The following is a 20,511-nucleotide window of genomic DNA, read 5'->3' on the forward strand; positions in this document are numbered from 1 at the left end:
GCATAGAATATAGGAAAAGCAGGAAATGGATGACCCAGAAGTTGCAAAAAAGAAAAAAGGGGGGGGGGGGGGAAAGCACACAATGGACATAATATTCTGCTTTTTTAGAGTAAAAACAGCACAATTGATTAGGTAAAATACACAAAAAATCAACTTTAAATATGCATGCCTGAGTTACTATCTCTGACTTAATTTACAGGATTAACTCTAATGTCCATGAATCCTTCCCTTTTGAAACAGCAAAGCTAAGAATTGTCATGTTTTCACCATGACGACCTTTATGATGTGTAGAGCCTTCTGGAACTTGATGTGAGGAGTAGCAACCACAACCAGTTCAGTTCTGTTTCAGAAAGTCTCCTGACTTTCTATGCTGTGCCAGGCCTTAGGTGTGTTAGGAGCACAGGGCCTGGCAAAGAGGTCAGGTTAACTCTACAAAGACCCCAAGAAATCAGTCATTTAAATCTACACTGCTACCCATCAAAATTAAGAATATAACACCTGTCAAACTTTTACTTACACTTCCGGCCCAAAGTTCTGGTGATACCTCTGCAAGTTTATAGTAGACAAATACAGGGTCACCTTTTTTAAAATTTACAAAACGACAATCTGGTCCTGTGAAATCTTCAACAGCTTCACCTCGATACATTAACACTGTATATAAACATTGAAAAAAGAAAAAAACAAACATTAGGATTTGATTTTTCACAGTCCATATTGACTCATCAGGAAATATGAATCCCACTATGAACAAAAATCAAGTTTTTCCAGTACTCTCTGGAATCACTTTTAATTCACCTGCTCAAAGTATCTAAAATCCTTAGAGATTTTATTGCAATAAAATACAATATTCCCTGCAATTAGACGAGGGAAAAGGAAGCTTCTCTATTTTTCTCTGTGCTGAGAAATAAAAAGCAAAGTGGCTACCACCAACCATAGCTGGTTTCAGTGAAACTCTTGGTTCTTGCAGGCCTCCTCAATTTTTTTCTGTTTCATAATCATAGAAAGCTTCATTTTGCAAATATGTAAATCCAAGCGTAGACATGGACAGGCTTAAGTATGGCTTCATGCAGAGGTAATAGGAAAGAGGTTAGAATATCCAGGAACCCCCAAGGGGTTAATTAACTTGAACTAACTGCTAAAAGACATTACCTTTAAGTGGCTGCAAGTGCTACCATGCAGCCATAAACACTGTCAATTTCATTTGCAGCAGAGTTGCTGTCTCTGGGTTCAGGATCTGGGTAAATAACCAGGAAATATATTTTCTCTGAGCAAATATTGTTGACTATATCCAACATTAAGATTGTTTCAAAACATCCTCATTCGTATTTTTTTAATAAACAAAATCAAAAGTGGGTATCCTATCTGACAAGGAACAAGTTTAACCACGAGAAAAGGTCAGGCAATACCTTCATGCTTAAAATGCAGGACTAGGATCACAATTGATCTAGAAACTGGTAGAAGCAACATTTTTCTTTTGGTTGACCAAATAGTTTCTGATTTAAGATGAAATGGACAATAGATGTATGTAAAAAGCACAAAGAAATGGAAATAACACTTTTTCTAAAAGCCAATTAGCAGTAAAATACACGAGAATGTTTGTTTTATAAAAATATATGTCTGAGGAACAAACACAGATTTGGAGAGGGTAACTTGTTTTTTTGAAGCTAAAATAGGACTATTTTCAGAACTGTCAGCATCCTAATTCATATGTAATTAAGAGGCCAAGTTGAAGGTGAGAGACACTTTAAGGTGGGGAATTCTCATCACAAGTGGAAATGGCAATGTTTCTCTTGTTCCCCCTTAGGTCATAGAGGATTTATAAATCAGTAATATATTAGGTGACAACATAATGCATACTATGGAGCACCTATTTAGTTCTTTTTTTTTTTTGGAGCACTTATTTGGAAGGCACACAAGGACACCTTACATACACACCTCACTACTTCCTACAACGCAACACAGACCCACCTGTTGTTTTTGGTCACATCTGTTTGGACACAGGCCATTTCTCAAGTTATGTTACCCCACTGAACCTAACCAACACCATGTCTTAGTACTGACGAAGCATCAGTGATGAGATTGTCCAGGTATCCCACGTAGGATAGCGCTCAATAGCAAAGAATAGCAAAAATGAAAGAAAATATCATGGCAGCTGCTTTGCTTCTCTGAGTGTTTATTTATTCCAGCCTTAGGGTTACCTCTAGGAACTTCTTAACATATATTGGAGACATCTTTTTTCTTTATTGGAGTGGAACAAACAATTCAAATTACAAAATTTGGTTTTGGTAACACCAATTTAGACATAAAGAGCTCAATGGTAAACTTCTTGGCCTTTTTAGCATGAATATTTTAAAATGTGTACTGCTTACAATTTATGGACAACACAGTCATCAAGTTGCAAGGTTACTAGAAACCAAGCGGGAGTCCATAAGAAGTATTCTGGGCCAGTAAATATATAGAGGAAAGAGGTTCCAACAACACTAGTGACTGAGTCTAAAACTGAATTGGCTTATAAAAATCTTGGAGTATTTTTTATTGTTATTGCAACAAACCTCTTCATCTGAATCTGAATGGCTACATCCTCCCCACTGCCCACCTCCAATCCAGGAATTCTGTCCGCTTCCTGCGCACAGAAGAGGCTGCAGTTCCCAGGTGGCTGGTGCAGATCCTTGGCCTCTTTCAAAAGCAAAAGATTATTGGCCCACCTGCTACCCTACCTCAAATATGAAGGGAGGCTTCTATGCACAGAAATGACAGGATTGAAGCAGAGTCGGGGCCGAGACCTCGGAACACATTGCGTGCCTGGACTCGGTGCTCTTCCCAAGCCTAAACTCTAGTCCCTGTTAAAAGGCAAAACCAGCCCAATCCCCAGTGCAGCAAAAGGACAAAGGGGCCAGTGAGCCTTTCCCAAGGAGCCCCACCATCAACCTTCCGCGGGAATTAGGGCCACCGAGCCCTGGAGAGCATCTGCCCCGATACTGCACCGGCCCAGGTCCCTGTAGAGGGGGCAGAAAAGCGCTCTGCTACAGCGTGGACACAACCCCATCACCCACTGAGATCCTAGGCGAATCCTGGAAGGGAATAAACTGAGAGCTGTCCCTGGGGAATCGTGTTTCCCAACCCCTGCCTCAGTCAGTAGAGAAAAATAAAACGCTGGCAACAAGTGGGAGTCGAAGCCCCCCACAACCCGAGCGGGCTGGCTGGGGCGCCAGCAGAGCCAGAGGGGACACACGCAGGGTCCCGAGGCTCTGTCACTCCTGCTCCCCACCCGTCATCCTGCCACCCCCCTCACCCAGCCCTTGGGGCTGGGGACGAGGGAGATCGGAGCCCCATGTGGCCCCAAAGAGCCTCAGTGGAGACCCTGGGCTGCCCACCCGCCTGTGCACTCACTGCTGCATTTGTCGTCTGCACAGAGTTTGTGTTTCGACCAGCGCTGGCCGGTGCTCGGGTCCGGTTGGCCTGGCACTCGCCAGTTCGGCCACAGCACGAACAGCCAGAAGAGCACCATGAACAGCCAGAAGACCAGCACCTGCGCCACAGCCATGTTGTGGTCACCTGGGTGAGCCGGTGAAGTAGGCTGCGGCGGGCGTCTGTGGGCGCGTAGGAGGTGGGGCTCAGGGGGCGTGTGGGTAGCCAAGCACAGAGGGGTGGCGCCAGGAAAGGCTTACGCCTTTCCTGGGTGACACTTCAGCAGGGATATCTGGGGGTCAGTCCACAGACTCTACTGGAGAACACACGGAGCTGGAGCTCCGTCCTTCTCTAGTCCAGACCTTCTCCTCAACTGAAGACCTTCTCCTCTAGTCGCTGCCTTGGCAACTAGGACTCTCGTTCTCGTCCAATCACCTGCTTTTGCTTCTGTGCCCTCACAAGTGACCCTCCACATGATTCTAGTAGTCACCCACCCATCCCCCCCCCTGCCAACTGGTCCTTTCTGGCTTTCCTCAACGTCTCATTTCTGGTTCATCCTGAACTAGCCCACTCCACCATCACTCCCATCCCCCATTCCTGGTCTGGTACCTCCTTTTCTGAACTACCAAATCCCACCCCTGACTTGTCACAGCTAGTCTATGGTTCCAGGCTCCCTCCCCTTCAAACTCCTAGAGGTTCCTTGAAGCCCCACCCCAAGATCCCTCTGATTAGGAAAGGGGAAGGTGAATGGAACTGTGAGTGAGGGTGTAAACTGGAGACAGTGGCCTGCTTTTTTTTAAGGCGGGGACAGGTGGGGGCAGAGAGATGGACATTAGTCTTCAGGCTAAGATCTTGAGATTCTTATCTTTATCCGTAAGGGAAGAAATTATTTAATTCAAAAGCATATTTTTAACTCTCACTTTGTGCTACCATTCATGCCAGACGCTGGACAAAGCCCTAGCATGGTGTGGGAGTGAATGAAAATCAAAAGACAAGATATCTGGTCCTGGTCCAAAAAAGTCCACAACTTAGTGGGAACCAACTGACAAAACCGATTGTCAGAGAAGAAAGCTAGTAGCTAACATTTCTTGAATGCTTTCTTTATGTCCAGTTGTTATTCTGAAGGTTTTATACATATCAATTCATTTAATCTTCATAACAATAGTACCTTACAGTAGTAGTAGGTCCTATTCCAATCCTTATTTTAGAGTAAATTGAGGCAGTCACACATCCAGTGATTAATGGAGCTAAGTATCAAGCCCAAGGAGTAGACTCCTTTTCATCACAACCTATCAACTAACAAGCAATTGTACTTTCTGACAAGAGGAGCAAAATCTGATTTAAATCATAATATAGCTGAATTACTGATATGTACAGTTAAGGGGGGAAAGGCACAAGCTAGCCAGCCCAAGGAAGAGTGTCTGCAATGCTCCCATCCTGGGTGGAGCCATTCTCGTTTGTCTGTGACCAAGGGCTTGTTACTATAGTCTCTGCTAAGGTTATTCATCAACCTCCAACAATGAACCCATCAGTTGTTTCTCCAAATTAACTGAATCTTTAAAACTTAGATAAAAGAATGTAGTCCACCATGTTCATAATGTTAAATAAAGAAAACGATGGGAAAAAAAGGTGTGCACAAACATTTGTCTACAGGGGCCATGAGAGGTCCCCGTTTGTCCAGTGTACTGGTCATACTCATCTGTAATCCCAGCAGCTCAGGAGGCTGTCAGGAGGATCCTGAGTTCAAAGCCAGCCTCAGAAATGTAGTGAGTCCCTAAGAAACTCAGTGAGACCCTATCTCTAAATAAAATATTTTAAAAAGGACTGTGGGTGTTGCTCAGTGTTTAAGTGCCCCTGGGGGTTCAATCTCTGGTATCAGGAAAAAAAAAGCCATGATTTTATTATGGATTGCCCTGCCTTATTATGGACTGTTCTTATTCAATGTGACTCCCCTCATCCTCTTCTCCCCATTTCCTAACATTCTTGCCTTACATTTGTTTATCTACTTGACTGCTCTGACCCAACCTCAAACACAATTTCCAACAGGAGCAGGAAATTAGTTATTTTGTTCACTACTGTTACATCAGTGACTAGGGAAATGCCTAGAATGTATGAGAGAGTTAACAAATGATTTGATGGATAAACTCATGGTTCCAATAATATTATAAATATACTACACTATTAACCTAAACACATATATTAACTATTAAGCCCCCATATATAAATAGTACTGAGAGGAAATAAGCTATGAGAACAAGGCATTTAAGGTCCACCTCTCAGCAGCATGCATCCTCAACTCCAGGAATGTACCCCTGAATGTGTTTGTTGAATAAAAACATACTTATGTGGAGAGTAGTTGTTTGGTTACATGATACTGAAATATTTAAGTAGATCTTTTAAAACTAGTTTTAATTTTTTCTTATTTTTCTTATTATAGAATATGGTATGTTGTAGATTTTTTCTTATTGTAGAATAGAAATTAATGATAATTCATTGGTGGAAAAATCAGAAGAGCAAAAAGATCTAATTGCATATTACCTTCTTGATATTTACTTTGACTCATAATCAGATATACTTTTATATGCATAGTCAGTGCTTCCAGTTACTGAAGAACTAGCTGCTTAGTTTGTAGAGTTTTCAATATTTTGATTTATCAGTATTATTTTTTAAACTTATTGCCTTAAAGACATATTAACTAGTCTGGTGGATAATGAGAAGAAAATTTCTCAACTGGTCACAATAAAGTAGTGGTGGTTCTTTCTACCAGGATACATACAATTAGTGGATGAATCAGCATTCACTTTTACTCATAGCATTTAAATATGTGGCATTGATGTTTAACATGTTTAATATAAGGTTATATTAAAAACCTTCAGAAAAGGAACAGGATAGAATGTGGTGGTGATTGTTGGCATGGAGATAAATAATCTCAAGTGAATTATTCTTTAATACCTCAAAGGGAATTCTTACGGGGTAAGGGTTGAGTAATTGTTAAAGGTAAATGTGACCAGTTTGGGTGGAGGGGACATAAAATTCTAAGATATGAAGGGTTCCTAATGTCAGAGTACAATCTAAATGAGACAAAAACATATCTGAAACAAATAATTGGCAGCATAATAACATATACCATTGGAAATTTGTGAAGGCACTTGCCTAGGAGCATTCAGTAGGCCTACCGCTGCTGTTACCAGGAAGAACCTCATCTATTGTAAATGATGTGCCAGAGAATAGTGTTAAACATTTATGGAAGACTAAATCTCTCCAAGAGGGGCAACAGATTTACCCTCGCATATGAAACATTGGAAAAAAAGTGGACAAAATACAAACAACAGTTCTCAGATATTAGATAATAAGCAGCATAAGAGTGACCTCTAAGATAAAGTTAGGCATGAGAGATGAGTGCTACGATTATCCCAATTTACTCCCTGGAAAGAATTTTTCAGGCCACATCCAGAGAAGGAAAACTCAAATAGAAAATCTCCTGAGTTGAAGAGATGGATTTTAAAGTCTGAAGAGACCGACGCAGCTAGAAGTCCCAGAGCAGAATAAAGGAGAGAGTAGAGAACTGCAGATGGAGGGAGAGTGTGTACATGCACTAGCTCTCTAGACATCTATGGAGGGTTCCCCTGAAGTCTGCGGCTATGTAACAATGGGCTCACATGTAAGGCCAGAGAAAGAACCTTCAGAAAGGAACAGAATGGAAGGTGGTGGTGATTGTTGGCATGCAGATCAATTTTTGTAATCACCAGCTAGAATGGAAAATCTATAATAAAAGGGCATCAAGTAACATAGTCAGTAAAAGGGACAAAATAGCCCAAGATTGAAGGTAACTCCTGTCTAGAAGAATCGTAAAAAGATAAAAATGTTTCCAAGATAGTTCAGAAAAAAAAGCTGTACACAGCTCAAGAATATTTAAAAGAATACAAAATTTCCAGTATTGAACAAGGTAAATTCACAATGTTTGGAATCCAATAAAAATGTATGAGGCATGCAAAGAGCGAGGAAAATATAACCCATGTTGAAAAGAAAATTAATAAAAATGATCATTAATTACACTGTGATAGAGTTATTATACAAGGACATTAATACAGTTGTATACCATATGTTCAAGATGCTATGGAAAAGCATAAGCATGTAAAGGAGAAAAAGAAGATATAAAAATGTCTGAATTAGATAAAACAGATAAAATTAGATAAAATCAGATAAAACAATGGCTAAGGTGAAAATTACACTGAATGAGATTAACAGCAGATTTAACATTGAAGAAGTCAATATCAGCAAACTGAATATGCAGTGATAAAGACTCCAAAATCAAACACGGAGAAAGAGACTGAACTGAACAAAGCATCAGTATGCACAGCTTCAACCAGTCCAATATATATGTTATGGTAGTTCCTAAAAGAGGTGGGAAAAACACATTTGAAGAAATAATAAATAAAAATGTTCTATATCTGATGAACACTCAGATTCAAAAAGCTCAATGAATAAGAAAAATGATAAAGATGACACAAATTTACACTAAATGCTTAAAACCAGTGCTAAGAAAAAAATTGAAAAGCATCTACAGAAAACAGATACCATTATGTACAAAGGAGTGAAAGTAAAATGTCAAAATTCATTCAAGAACCATGCAAACCAGAAAACAGTACATCAACATTTTCAAGTTCTGAAAGAAAAAAAAACTGATATCCTAGAATTGCATTCCAAATGAAAATATTATTTCAAAATGATATAGTCTTTAATGCAAAAGAATTAAGTTAAGCCCTACCCCACATAAAAATTACCTCAAAATGGACCACAGACATAAATGTAAGAATTCAAAATGGACAACACATATATATGTAAGAACCAAAACTAAATGTAAGAAAGCATAGGTAAATCTTGGGGTAGACAATGACTTTGTATTTAAGACACCAAAGGCCCAAGCACCAAAAGAAAAAATAATAAAGTAATGAACTTCATCAAATTTAAAACTTTTAAAGGCTACCATCGAAGAAAGTGAAAATACAATCATAGAAGAAAATATTTACAATTCATATAGTTAGAATATATATAACTACCTAGAATATACAAGCAATTCTTATTGTTCAATATGAAAAGACAAATGGCAAGAAATTAGAATAGACATTTCTCCAAAGAAAATATGCAAAAGCAAATAAGCAAATGAAAGGATACCCAGCACCATTAGGGAAATGTACAACCTCAGTGAGATACTACTTCACATCTATCAAGATGGTTATAATCAAAAAGATAATAATAAGTTGGCAAGGATGTGGATCAATGGGAGCCCTCACACACTACTGGTAGGAATAGACTACAGACCTAAATGTAGCAGCTAAACCTATACAACTTCTGGAAGAAAATATAAAAAGCTGCTTGGCAGAGGCTTTTAAAACTAACTAGCTCTCTCTGCCTCATGCTCTCTTTTTTCCTCTCCTCAAAAACTTTGTCTCATGCTGGGCGTGGTGGTGCATACCTGTAATACCAGTGGCTCAAAAGGCTGAGGCAGGGGGATTGCAAGTTCAAAGCCAGCCTCAGCAAAAGTGAGGCACTAAGCAACTCAGTGAGACCCTGTCTCTAAATAAAATACTAAATAGGACTGGGGATGTGGCTCAGTGGTGGTATGACCCTGAGTTCAATCCCCAGTACCAAAAACAACAACAACAACAAACTTTGTCTATTGTATATTCATTGTTATGGAAATGGAAAGGTAAGCTGACAGACTAGGAAAAAGTATTGGCAAAACATATCTCTCTCAAGAGAATGATATCTAGGATATACAAATGATTCTTACAACTTATTAATAAGAAAAATCACCCAATTTGAAAAGATGGGCAGAAGACTTTTTTTCTTCACCAAAGTAGACACAAATATGGTGAATGTGCACACGAAAGGATATCCAACATAAGTTGAAATGTAAATCAAAACTGCAATGTTATTACACATACAGTAGGATGGACAAAATTTAAGACTCATCATAACAAATGTTGACAAAGATGAAGACTATGGTATCTCTCTTAGAACTGCAGACTATAACATGTAGTATAAACAATGGCACAAACTGTTAGAAAACTGTTTGGCAGTTGCTTTACAAATTAAATCACATCTGTCGAGATATTTACTCCAGAGAAATAAAAGCATACATCCACACTGAGACTTGTGCACAACTATTCATGGTGGTTTTATTTGTAATAGTCAAAAAATCCCCAATGTTGGACTGTGGGAACATATCTGTCTTACATGCCTCAGAACCCTTATACTCATATTAACCATATAGTAGACATTTGATTACTAACTATTACATGAATGTAGAGATTGATTTTTTACTGTTAATAGAGCTTCTCTTTTATTAAATATAACAGACAAAAGAAAATCACGTATAGCACAATGAATTATCACAAAGTAAACATATCCACTGAACCTTAACCCAGGTCAAGAAATTGGACATCAAATGCACTTTCATGAGCCCTTTCTCATTGCTCCCCTAATTATTCCCTCCACTCCCCCAGACTTAGGCACTATTTTAACTTCTAATAACAAGGATTAGATTTGCCTATTTTGTTACTTTATACAGTGTAATCATACACATGTGTTCTTTGGTATGTGGCTTTTTTAGCTCCACATGTATTTTTATAAGATTTATCCAAGTTGTTGAATGTGAAGGTACTTCTTATTTTCATTGCTTAATAATTTTTAATATTTAATTTATAATAATTGTATAAATATAACCTGGTTTACTTAAAAAAAATCCCCAATGTATATCAATAGGAAAATAGACAATAAATTTTGGAAACATACTTAGTAAGAATAAAGAACTATTGATAATAGCAAAAACAGGGAGATTCTGAATGAAATAAACTAGACAAAAAGTAATATGTATTGAAAATTCTTTTTTTTTTGTACTCCCTAGTACAAATATCCAGGGGTGCTCTACTGCTGAGCCACATCCCCAGCCCTTTTTATTTTATTTATTCATTTATTATTAATTTTTTTTTTTTGCTATCAGAGATGAAACTCTTGGGAACTAAACCACTGAGCCACATCCCCAGCCCTCTTTTGTATTTTATTTAGAGATAGGTCCCAATGAGTTACTCAGGGCCTCGTTAAGTTGCTAAGGTTGGTTTTGAAATCCCAATTCTCCTGTTTCACCATTCTGAGCCACTGGGATTACAGATGTGTGCCACCATGCCCAGTTTAGTTTTTATTTTGAAACAGAGTCTGGCTCAGTTCCCCAAGTTTACCTCAAACTTGTGATCCTCCAGCCTCAGCCTCCTGAATATCTGGGATTACAGACTCTGCCACCACCTTCCAGCAGATTCAGTTATATTTAAAGGTAGAAAGTTATAAACCAGGTGAATCCTAGTAAAGGTCTTAGTAAAAAAATAAAATAATAGCACTATGCTTGGTCACAATATGGTAAGTCAGAAAATGACAAGAAATATCCATTTTCTGTGAGGTTGACCAGAACAGTATCATTTCTCAATGGATTTCAAAGGGTCTCCTTCCTTCTTTCCCCCCGCCCGCCCACCTTTCCTTCCCTCCCTCCCTCCCTCCCTTCCTTCCTCCCTTCCTTCCTGAGTTTTGGCGTGTGTGTGTATGTGTGTGTGTGTGTACATCATCTTCTGTGCCAATGTAAGAGATTCAGGCAATGGATCAACCTTTACACCTGTGCCGAAGGACCCCAATCTTGGATCTATCTCCAAGGGTGGAGGTGACTCTAGATCCTCATTATAATCTCGAGAATGGGAACTCCTAAATTATAAACAGGTCTTTCTTGGTAACACCAGTTTCCTCCTTGGTAAAAGTTAGTGTAGTGGGAGGGTGGCAAGGGCCCTACCCTGCCACAAAATAAATGCTAAAATGTATTTTGGTACAAATTGTAAACACTAAAGAGTTAAAAGTAAGAGATGAGTCTTGGGATTTGAGCTAGACCTGGATAAATACATAGGATTCAGATTCTAAAAAGAGAATAAAAGGCAAGTGAATTAAACAGCATAAAAGACTCAGCAGAAAGAAGTATGTTTAAAAAACAGTAAGGACACCTCATTTTGCTGAGAGGAAAGGATTCTATAAAGGATGACATATTTGTGTGCTTAGGTCAGATTATGAAATTCCTTGAAAATCAAGCATAAGGATTTAGACTTAATAGAATAAAAATGCATAAAATATTAGACTTTAAGTAAAGGGATCATATAACTTAAGTGGAATTTAAACAAGTATCTTGTCCTTAAATCCAGGGAAGATGGAGGTTTAGGCTGGGCATAATGAGTAGAGCTGAGGCACTCCCCACAATTAAAAAGTCATGTTGAAGTGTACTGTACTAATGGAAGTGAGTCATATACAAGGCAAGGTCTTCTGCCAGCATCTATTGTTTGTCTAGCCCTGACAAATATTATTCCACTTTCAACTGTACAAAGAAAGAAACTCAAACATCTGAAATTGCCACTAATATATGGCATGTATATGAGTTCCTGTTTCTGGTTCTGCCTAATTTACCTTGGCATTCTTTTCACAGAGGTCAAATATTTGGTGTGTTGAAATAAATGCAGAACAGACATTGGGGACTTGTGGCCTGCACATCTCAATTTCCACAGTGCACTGTTGGGCTTTATCCATTTAGTTTTCAGAAATATAAATTACTTCCTTACGAGAACAACAGCAGAAGTAAGGAATACAGCCAAAAGGATTGTAGTCAGAAGTCTAATTGTGTGACTATAGGCAAATCATTAATTTTCTGAGTCTCAGATATTTCATCTATACAAATATGGGTCAAATTTAAAATTTTATAATTCATTTTTAAAGAAGAAATAGAGATAATATATGAAAGATTGCCCATTTATGTGGTTTAAATAATTAAACAGCAAAATCCTGGCGGTTACAGCCAATATAGACAATTGACAAAGCAACAAAAGTCTTGGCAATAAATGCTTTCATTACTAAGGAGACATTTTTAGATAGTTCCTACTCTGGAAACTGTTCTCTTCTCACTGAAACAAAGTAAGGCTGATAACATCCTCCCAAAGTGTGCTTGGAAGATCACAAGCACCTCTTGGAGGAGACAGGGAGAGTGGAGGAGAAAATATGTTCTTCGGGATAACATATAGTCTACCAGAGCATACACTGAAGCAAAGCAAACCCTCCTGAATCTTCAGCATTTTAACTGATGCATGCAGTATAAAATTAGAAACAGGACCATAAACACTATTATGAAGACTATACTCAGTGGGGGACACTGAACAAACATATATGGGAAAGTAAGTTCTCTGTGATTCGTATGAAATCTCAGTCTTACCCAAATCCACATGAAATTTGAAATGGTTTGGAATACATAAGAAGATCAGTGAATGACATCAAACCCAAATGATGAAATAGGGAATCTGAACATGATCTTTCTCTTATTTCTCACTGATCCCTTAGAACCACCAATAGAAATATAATATTAACTCTACATGTAAATTAAATTTTCTAGAAGTCATATTTTAAAAAATAAGACAGATGAGCTTCATTTAATAACACATTTTACATAATTCAATATATTCAAAATGTCATCCTTTTAATTTGTAATCAAAATTAAAATATAACTGTTATTTTACATTCTTCATAATAAGTCTTTGATATCTGACTTATGGCACATCTCAGCTCAAACTGGGCACATTTAAAGACAGTCGCAGCATAAGAAAGTAGGGATTGTAAATTAACACTAGGCCATATCATATACTTGCACTTATTTTAAAGAAAAGCCAAGTTTAATAGTATGTTTTAGGTTTTAAAATATTTTTGGCCAACCTCTCTTGGTACTTACGCAGAAGTGAGAAAAGATGATTGAAGGTATCTCAACATCCCTCTTTTTTTTTCACTCAGAGGTTAAGATTTCTGTTGCAATAGCTAGGGATTGCATTGTCATTTTTGATGAATCTCAAGTCTATAATCAAAAAGTGTAAGTCATCATTAGGTTCCTACACTTGTCATTCTTTTATTATTTTTCATTGTTATCTTAAATATACTTACTTCTTGACAAACATAAAGAAATAAAGAATTATATTTAAATGGATAATAAAAAAATTTGACTGCATAAAATCCCTTTTCGTTTTAGGTAGACCCACTGGTACAAACAAGTCACCTGGGTGGTCTATTTTTCTTTGGTAACAGGGATTGAACTCAAGGGCTCTAGACCACTGAGTCACATCTCCAGCCCTATTTTGTATTTTATTTAGAGATAAGGTCTCACTGAATTGTTTAGGGCCTTACTTTTGCTGAAGCTGGCTTTGAACTCATGATCCTCCTGCCTCAGCCTCCAGAGCCACTGGGATTACAGGCATGCAGCACTGCATCCGGCACCTGCTCTGTTCTCTTACTTAACTGCAACTGTGTTTTCCTTGGTAGATTACTTCTTTGCACCAGGGTTTCTTGATAGAACTCTATTGGTACTTTGGTTTGGACTATTCCTACTAGCTGAAGGTTATATACTATCTATGGGCCTGGCCAAAAAATGTTAGTAGTTTCCTCAGTGATGGTGAAACAACAACAAAATGCCTCCAGGCATTTCTAAACTTCTCTTGATAAGACTAGTATTACTCTCCCAGTTTGAGAGTCACTGCTTGAGAGTCACTTGCAGAGTTAGTTAAACTCTGATCATTTAACAAAGCACCTTTAGTTGTAAGTATCCTATATTTTGTAGTTTGCAAGTATTCTGTATTTTGTAATTTCTCTTATCAGCTAAAAAGAAAGGATTATAAAATCAACATTTAAGGCCAGGCTTCATGATGCACACTGTAATCCCAGTGGCTCTGGAGGCTGAGGCAGGAGGATATTGAGTTCAAAGTCACCCTCAGCAATTTAGCAAGGCCTTAAGTAATTTATGGATTTCCTATGTCAAAATAAAAAAAAATGTAAAAAAAGGGCTGGTGATGTGGATCAATGGTTAAGCACCTAGATTCAATCCCCTGTGCCCATCCTCCACAAATCAACATTTTAAAAACCAGAATCACTAAAACATCAAAGAAACTCAAAGGTCCTTGTAAACACAACTGACTTTGCTTCAAAGGTTTTTTGCTTTTTGTTTTCCACTTCAAGTTAACACTACCTTTAAAAAAAATCACATTTTTTAATTTATTTTTTCTGACCTCTAAGAGGGATCTTACATTTTTCTACTTCCCTTTCCAAGACTATTCCCTCTTTTGCACTGTGTAATCTTGAATTTAAATCTGAATTAGTTGCATTGATTTTCCCTTGTGTTAATAGTCAAATTATGATACAATTTGAATTATTGAAATGCATAGAGGGGTTTCTTTTATTATTTTTAATGAAAACTCATATCTTTAAAATTAGCACCTAGGGGACTATAGGTGGAGACTTAATATGTAGAGTCATCAGCATGATAATTGTAATTAAATAAACACAAATCAGTTCATGATAGCTGATTTCATTTACTATTATAATCAGCTTTCTCTTCTATAACATAGCACAATTAGTCCTAAATTGACATTCACTAATTGTATATTAGAGTTTCAAGGAAAACAATGAAGAGTTAGTGACTATCATAATGATTGAGATGTGTTTTGATATCAGTAATTATTATTATTTTTAAGATGGGGGTCTTGCTATTTTGCGTAACCTGATCTCCAACTCCTGGACTCAAGCAATCCTCCTGGCTTGGCCTTCTGAGTAGTTAGGACTACAAGTCACCAAACCAGCCCAGTAATTATTGTTTAGTAGATCTCTTTTTGGACACTAAAATCACTACTAATATGATTGTATATGTTTGAAATTGGTTTTATGAGCAACATACAGATTTGATGCAATTCCCATCAAAATGCCCACAAATTGGTGTGAATATACTTTGTATACAAAGAGAAATATGAAAAATTGTGCTCTATATATGTAATATAAATTGTAATGCATTCTGTTGTCATATATAAATTTAAAATAATAATAATAATAATAAATGTCATTTTTCCAGACCTAGAAAAAAACAGTCCTGAAATCCATTTGGAAGAATAAAATATTCAGAATAGCCAAAACAATTCTAAGTCAATAAGCAAGCTGGAGGCATCATCACAATACCTGACTTCAAATTGTACTACAAAGCTATTGAAATAACCACTGCATGGCTCTGTCATAAAACCAGATACATAGACCAATGGGAAAGAAGAGAAGACACAGAAAAAGATCCAACACAGTTAACAGTCATCTGATTCTTGACAAATATGCCAAAAATATATTGGGAGAAAAGACAGGCTTTAAACAAATGGTGCCAGGAAAATTGGTTATCTATATGTAGACAAATAAGACTAGACCCTGTACAAACTTGAAAGAGATCAAAAGCCCAGGAATTAGACCAGAAACTATGCAAATCCTTGGAAGAAAATATAGGTTTGAGACTCCAGCATATAGGTACAGGCAAAGGCTTTCTTATTAGAACTCCTAAAGCTCAGAAAATAATGACAAAAGTTAATAAACAGAATGGCATCAAATTAAAAAGCTTCTGCACAGCAAAGGAAATTATTAGTAACATGAAGAAAGAACCTACGGAATGGGAGAAAATATATTTGCTAACTATTCTTTTTTTAAAAAAAAAGAGAGAGAGACAATTTTTTAATATTTATTTTTTAGTTTTCGGCGGACACAACATCTTTGTATGTGGTGCTGAGGGTTGAACCTGCACTGCATGCATGCCAGGCGAGCGTGCTACCGCTTGAGCCACATCCCCAGCCCTGCTAACTACTCTTTGACACAGGATTAATATCCAGACTATATAAGAAACTTTAAAAAACTTAATACCAAAACCTCAAATAACCTAGCTTAATTGGGCAAATGACTTAAACAGATTCTTCTCAAAAGAAGAAATAAAAATGGACAACAAATCTATGAAAATGTTCAACATCATTAGCAATTAGGGAAATGCAAATCAAAACTACAGTGAGCTTTCATCTCACTCTAGTCAGAATAGCAGCCACCAAGAATATGAACGATATGGGGCTGGGGTTGTGGCTCAACAGCAGATTGCTGGGGCTGGAGATGTGGCTCAGGTGGTAGCGAACCTGTCTGGCATGCGCGCAGCCCAGGTTCGATCCTCAGCACCACATACAAACAAAGATGTTGTGTCTGCCGAAAACTAAGAAATAAAAAAAATGTTAAAATTCTCTCTCTCTCTCCCCCCGCCCTTAAAAAAAAAAAAAACCAGCAGATTGCTTGTCTAGCACGTGCGAGGCCCTGGGTTCGATCCTCAGCACCACATTAAAAATAAATAAATAAAAATAAAGGTATTGTGTCCAACTACTTAAAAAAAAAGAATATGAACAATAATAAATGCTAGAGAGAATGTGGAGAAGAAGGGACACTTTTTTCTCTGTTGATAGGATTGTAAATGAATATAACCACTATTGAAATCAGTATGGAGGTTCCTCAAAAGACTAGGCAGGAAACCACCATATAACCCAGCTATACAACTACTCAATGTTTATCCTAAAGAATTAAAGTCATAATACTAGAGTAGTACATGCATACCCATGTTTATAGCAGCACAATTCACAGCTGCCAAACTATGGAACCAAACTAGGTGCTTATCAAGGATGAATAAATAAAGAAAATGTGGCATATACACACAATGGAGCTTTATTCAGCCATAAAGATGAATTATGTCATTTGCTGGAAAACGGATGAAACTTGAGAACATTCTATTACACAAAATAAGCTAAACTCATAAGATCAAGGGAGCATATGTTTTCTCTCGGATGTGGAAGCAAGAGAGGAAAAAGGAAAAGAAAGTGAAAATCAAAAGGAGATCAGTAGAGTGTAGGAAAGGGACCAGGAGATGGAGGAGTGAAGGGAAAATACTGGGGAATGATATAGGCCAAACTGGAGTGTTATATTGTGCATGTGGAAATATGTAACGACAAATACTGCCATGATTTACAACTATAATGTATCAACAAAAAAAATGGAAAAAATAAAAGAAAGCAAACAAAAGAACAGAATTGCTTTCATGTATGCATGTATGTATGTATGTATACAGCCTAGCCAAACATCTATTGTGAGCATAAACATTAATACTCTGGAAAAGTGATGAGCCTGACACTGTTTTTTTTTAATTGTTATCTTTATTCCTTTTTTCCCCTCCCTCCCTCCCTCCCTCCCTCCCTACCTCCCTCCCTCCCTCCCTTCCTTCCTTCCTTCTTTCATTCTTTCCCCTCTCTCTCTCTCTCTCCCTCCCTCTCTCTCCTGTCTCTTCTCTCCCCTCCCCCCCCTCTCTTATTTCCCAGGCTGGCCTAAACTCCTAGGCTCAAGTAATCTTCCTGCCTCAGCTTTCTGAGTAGTTGTGACTGTTGGAGCACACCACGATGTCCAACAATAACACTTGCTTTTGTAAACAAAGTTTTATTAGAACACAGAAACTTATATTATTTACCCACAGTCTAGGCTGTTTTGTGCTACACTGGCACTTGAGTGGCAATGAAGACTTGCCTACAAAGTCTAATATATTTATTATCAGTCTCTTTTCAGGAAAAGTTTGTTGATCCCTGATTAGATTATAGATTAAAGTCAGCAGAATAAATATATAAACATTTCTTTTCTTACGACTAAAATTGGCTGTATGAAATGAGATAAATGATCTATTAATTGCCAAGATAAAAGTCTCTTCCCTATAGAAAGTGTGTATTCAGGACTAGAAATCTTGGCACTGTGTCATGTCAAATTAGGAAAAAACCTGGCAGTTCATTTTGATGAGACTTAAGAAATTTCTTTTCCAGGGCATTTTGAGGTTTATCTAAACTTTGTAGATAATACAGGGAAGAACATTTTAATCTGCAAATAGATTATGTTCATTATTAGTTTGTAATCATTTCACAACTATCATATAATATTAAAGCATCATAAGAGACTGCCTATCATAATAGAAACTTTTATGCCTCTAGCCATTAACATGTATTTTTCTAGTTATTGTAGACTCATACTTTTAAGTTAGTGCTATTGGTAAAATATATGATTATTTAAGTCTGATTGCCTTACTAATTTTGACCAGTTTATTTTTCAGATATCCATTTTGGGGTTTACTCTTTCAATTAATTTTTCGTTCCATGGACAATGAAATTGTTGTTGAGTATATAAGATGTTGCAGTTTCTATGTAAGTTGACCTAAGTGTCTCTACCACTATTGATGGGCAAAGATAAAAGTAAGTTAGTATTTTTACTTGAAACTGTAATAGATCTAATGTACTTGATTTGTTTTCCTGACACAAAAGAGTATAAAACTAGAAAAACTAAACATTTTCAGGTATTAATTTCAGACATGACTGTAGGCCTGGTGCACAAAACACAATTAGGGAGATGAAGCTCAAGTAAGATGGTGGTCATACTGAGTTAAGGAGAAAATTATCAAAGTGCAAGATTATCATAGTGGTTGGAATTTTGTGGACAAGAATGTCTGAGCTATTTATGGTGGGTGCAATGTAATTATGTGTATGTTAGAGAGAGAATACTAAAAGCCTGGAGGAAATTCATTTTTGATATGAATGTACCAGATGAGACTCTGTAAGGCTTAGCAGAGTTTGACTGCTATAAAGGAGACTGAAGATGATGCTAAATGGCAATGTTGGAAGAAATGGTTTCCAGCAGAGTCAGGTTGCAGCAGCTTCACTAATATATCAGGTACTTAATTAAGAGTTCAGGAATAAGCCTTAGCAAAAAGAACCACACACAAAAGAGCAATGGGAAAATGGTAGACCTAAATTTAAAATCAAAATTGATTCATGCTGAAAATGTATGTGGCAGCCAGAAAGGAAAAAGGAAAAGAAAGGTGTGTGTGTGTGAAAGGAATCTGACGACAATCAAAGGGAGGTCAGTAGAACAGAGGAAAGGGATCAGGGGAGAGAGGAAAGCAGGTAAAAGAGAAATACTCGAGAATGATATTGGCTAAGTTTTATCACTGTATTGTACATATGTATGAAAACATAACAACAAATCCCACCATTATGTACAAGTATAATACACCATGAAATATGGAAATAAAGAAAAATACCAAACCTAGTGAGGCGAGGTGGAATATGCTTATAATCCCAGTGACTCAGGTGGATGAAGCAAGAGGATCACGAGCTCAAAGCCAGCCTTAGTAAATCAAGGTGCTAAAGCAGCTCAGCAAGACCCTGTCTCTCAATAAAATACAAAACAGGTCTGGGGATGTGGCTCAGTAATTGAGTACCCTGAGTTCAATCTCTGGTACCAAATAATAATAATAATAATAATAATAATAATAATAATACCAAATCTAATATGATCAAAACAATTCACCAGTAATTAGCCTGCATGACACATAAAACAGAATATCCTTTATAAGAAGACAATATAATCCAGACTTCCTATGATGTATCATCTATAAATGACCAGAATATAATTAAAATTTTTTTTTTGGTACCAGGGATTGAACCCAGGGGTGCTTAACCATTGAGCCACAACCTCAGCCCTTTTTTTGCATTTTATTTAGATACAGGGTCTCATTGAGTTGCTAAGTGCATCCCTTAATTGCTGAGGCTAGCGTTGAACTCTTTTTTTTTTTAACAATTTCAATTTTTAATAATGGAAACATTTTGCTATTCCAGAAAAAATTTCAGGGGAGAAAAATCTTCCCTATAAAAATAAACTCATCAAAATTATAAATATTATAACTTTTTTACTTCTGCAATTTAAAATGCTCCCCTGCAATACCACCCCTGCATATAACACCTTTCCTGTACCATCACATTTTGAAGAGAAAAGAGTATTACAGCAAAGCTCAGTTTTAATTTAACGTAACATTTGTAAAATGACTTTTTAAAATCTCTGGCCTTCAGAGCCTTTATTCTTATTTTACAACATTAAAAATGCTGCTGTAGTAACCAGTATTTGGGAGAGAACATCACTTTTCTAGAACCATGAACAGACAGAATTTTAATACAGTAACTTCCAAATTGTAACTTGTAGTACACATGACAGGGAGGTTTGGATAAACACAGAGGAGAATATGCCTATTTCAGACAATCTACTTCAAGTAAAAAAAAAAAAGAATTCACAGTTACCCAACAGCTAATACTTCAGGTTCTAACAGTGTCATGAATCTGAGAAACAAAT

General features: G+C 37.1%; 1 protein-coding gene across 12 annotated transcripts in view; it reads right to left on the reverse strand.

The window, feature by feature from the left end:
* The window catches only part of LOC144373681 (uncharacterized), a 93,092-nt gene that overhangs the window by 31,100 nt on the left and 41,481 nt on the right, over window positions 1-20,511 (reverse strand). For 8 of the 12 annotated variants that reach the window (XM_078036710.1, XM_078036705.1, XM_078036707.1 and 5 more), the window contains one exon: window positions 518-651. In XM_078036710.1, coding sequence (XP_077892836.1) covers window positions 518-651 — 134 coding nt within the window. Of the gene's footprint in view, window positions 1-517; window positions 652-13,210; window positions 13,331-13,656; window positions 14,037-20,511 lie in introns of those variants that run through there. The other 4 variants (XM_078036715.1, XM_078036714.1, XM_078036713.1 and 1 more) reach the window with 2 other exon arrangements.

The sequence above is a fragment of the Ictidomys tridecemlineatus genome, unplaced genomic scaffold, assembly GCF_052094955.1.
Source record: "Ictidomys tridecemlineatus isolate mIctTri1 unplaced genomic scaffold, mIctTri1.hap1 Scaffold_46, whole genome shotgun sequence".
Lineage (NCBI taxonomy): Eukaryota > Metazoa > Chordata > Mammalia > Rodentia > Sciuridae > Ictidomys > Ictidomys tridecemlineatus.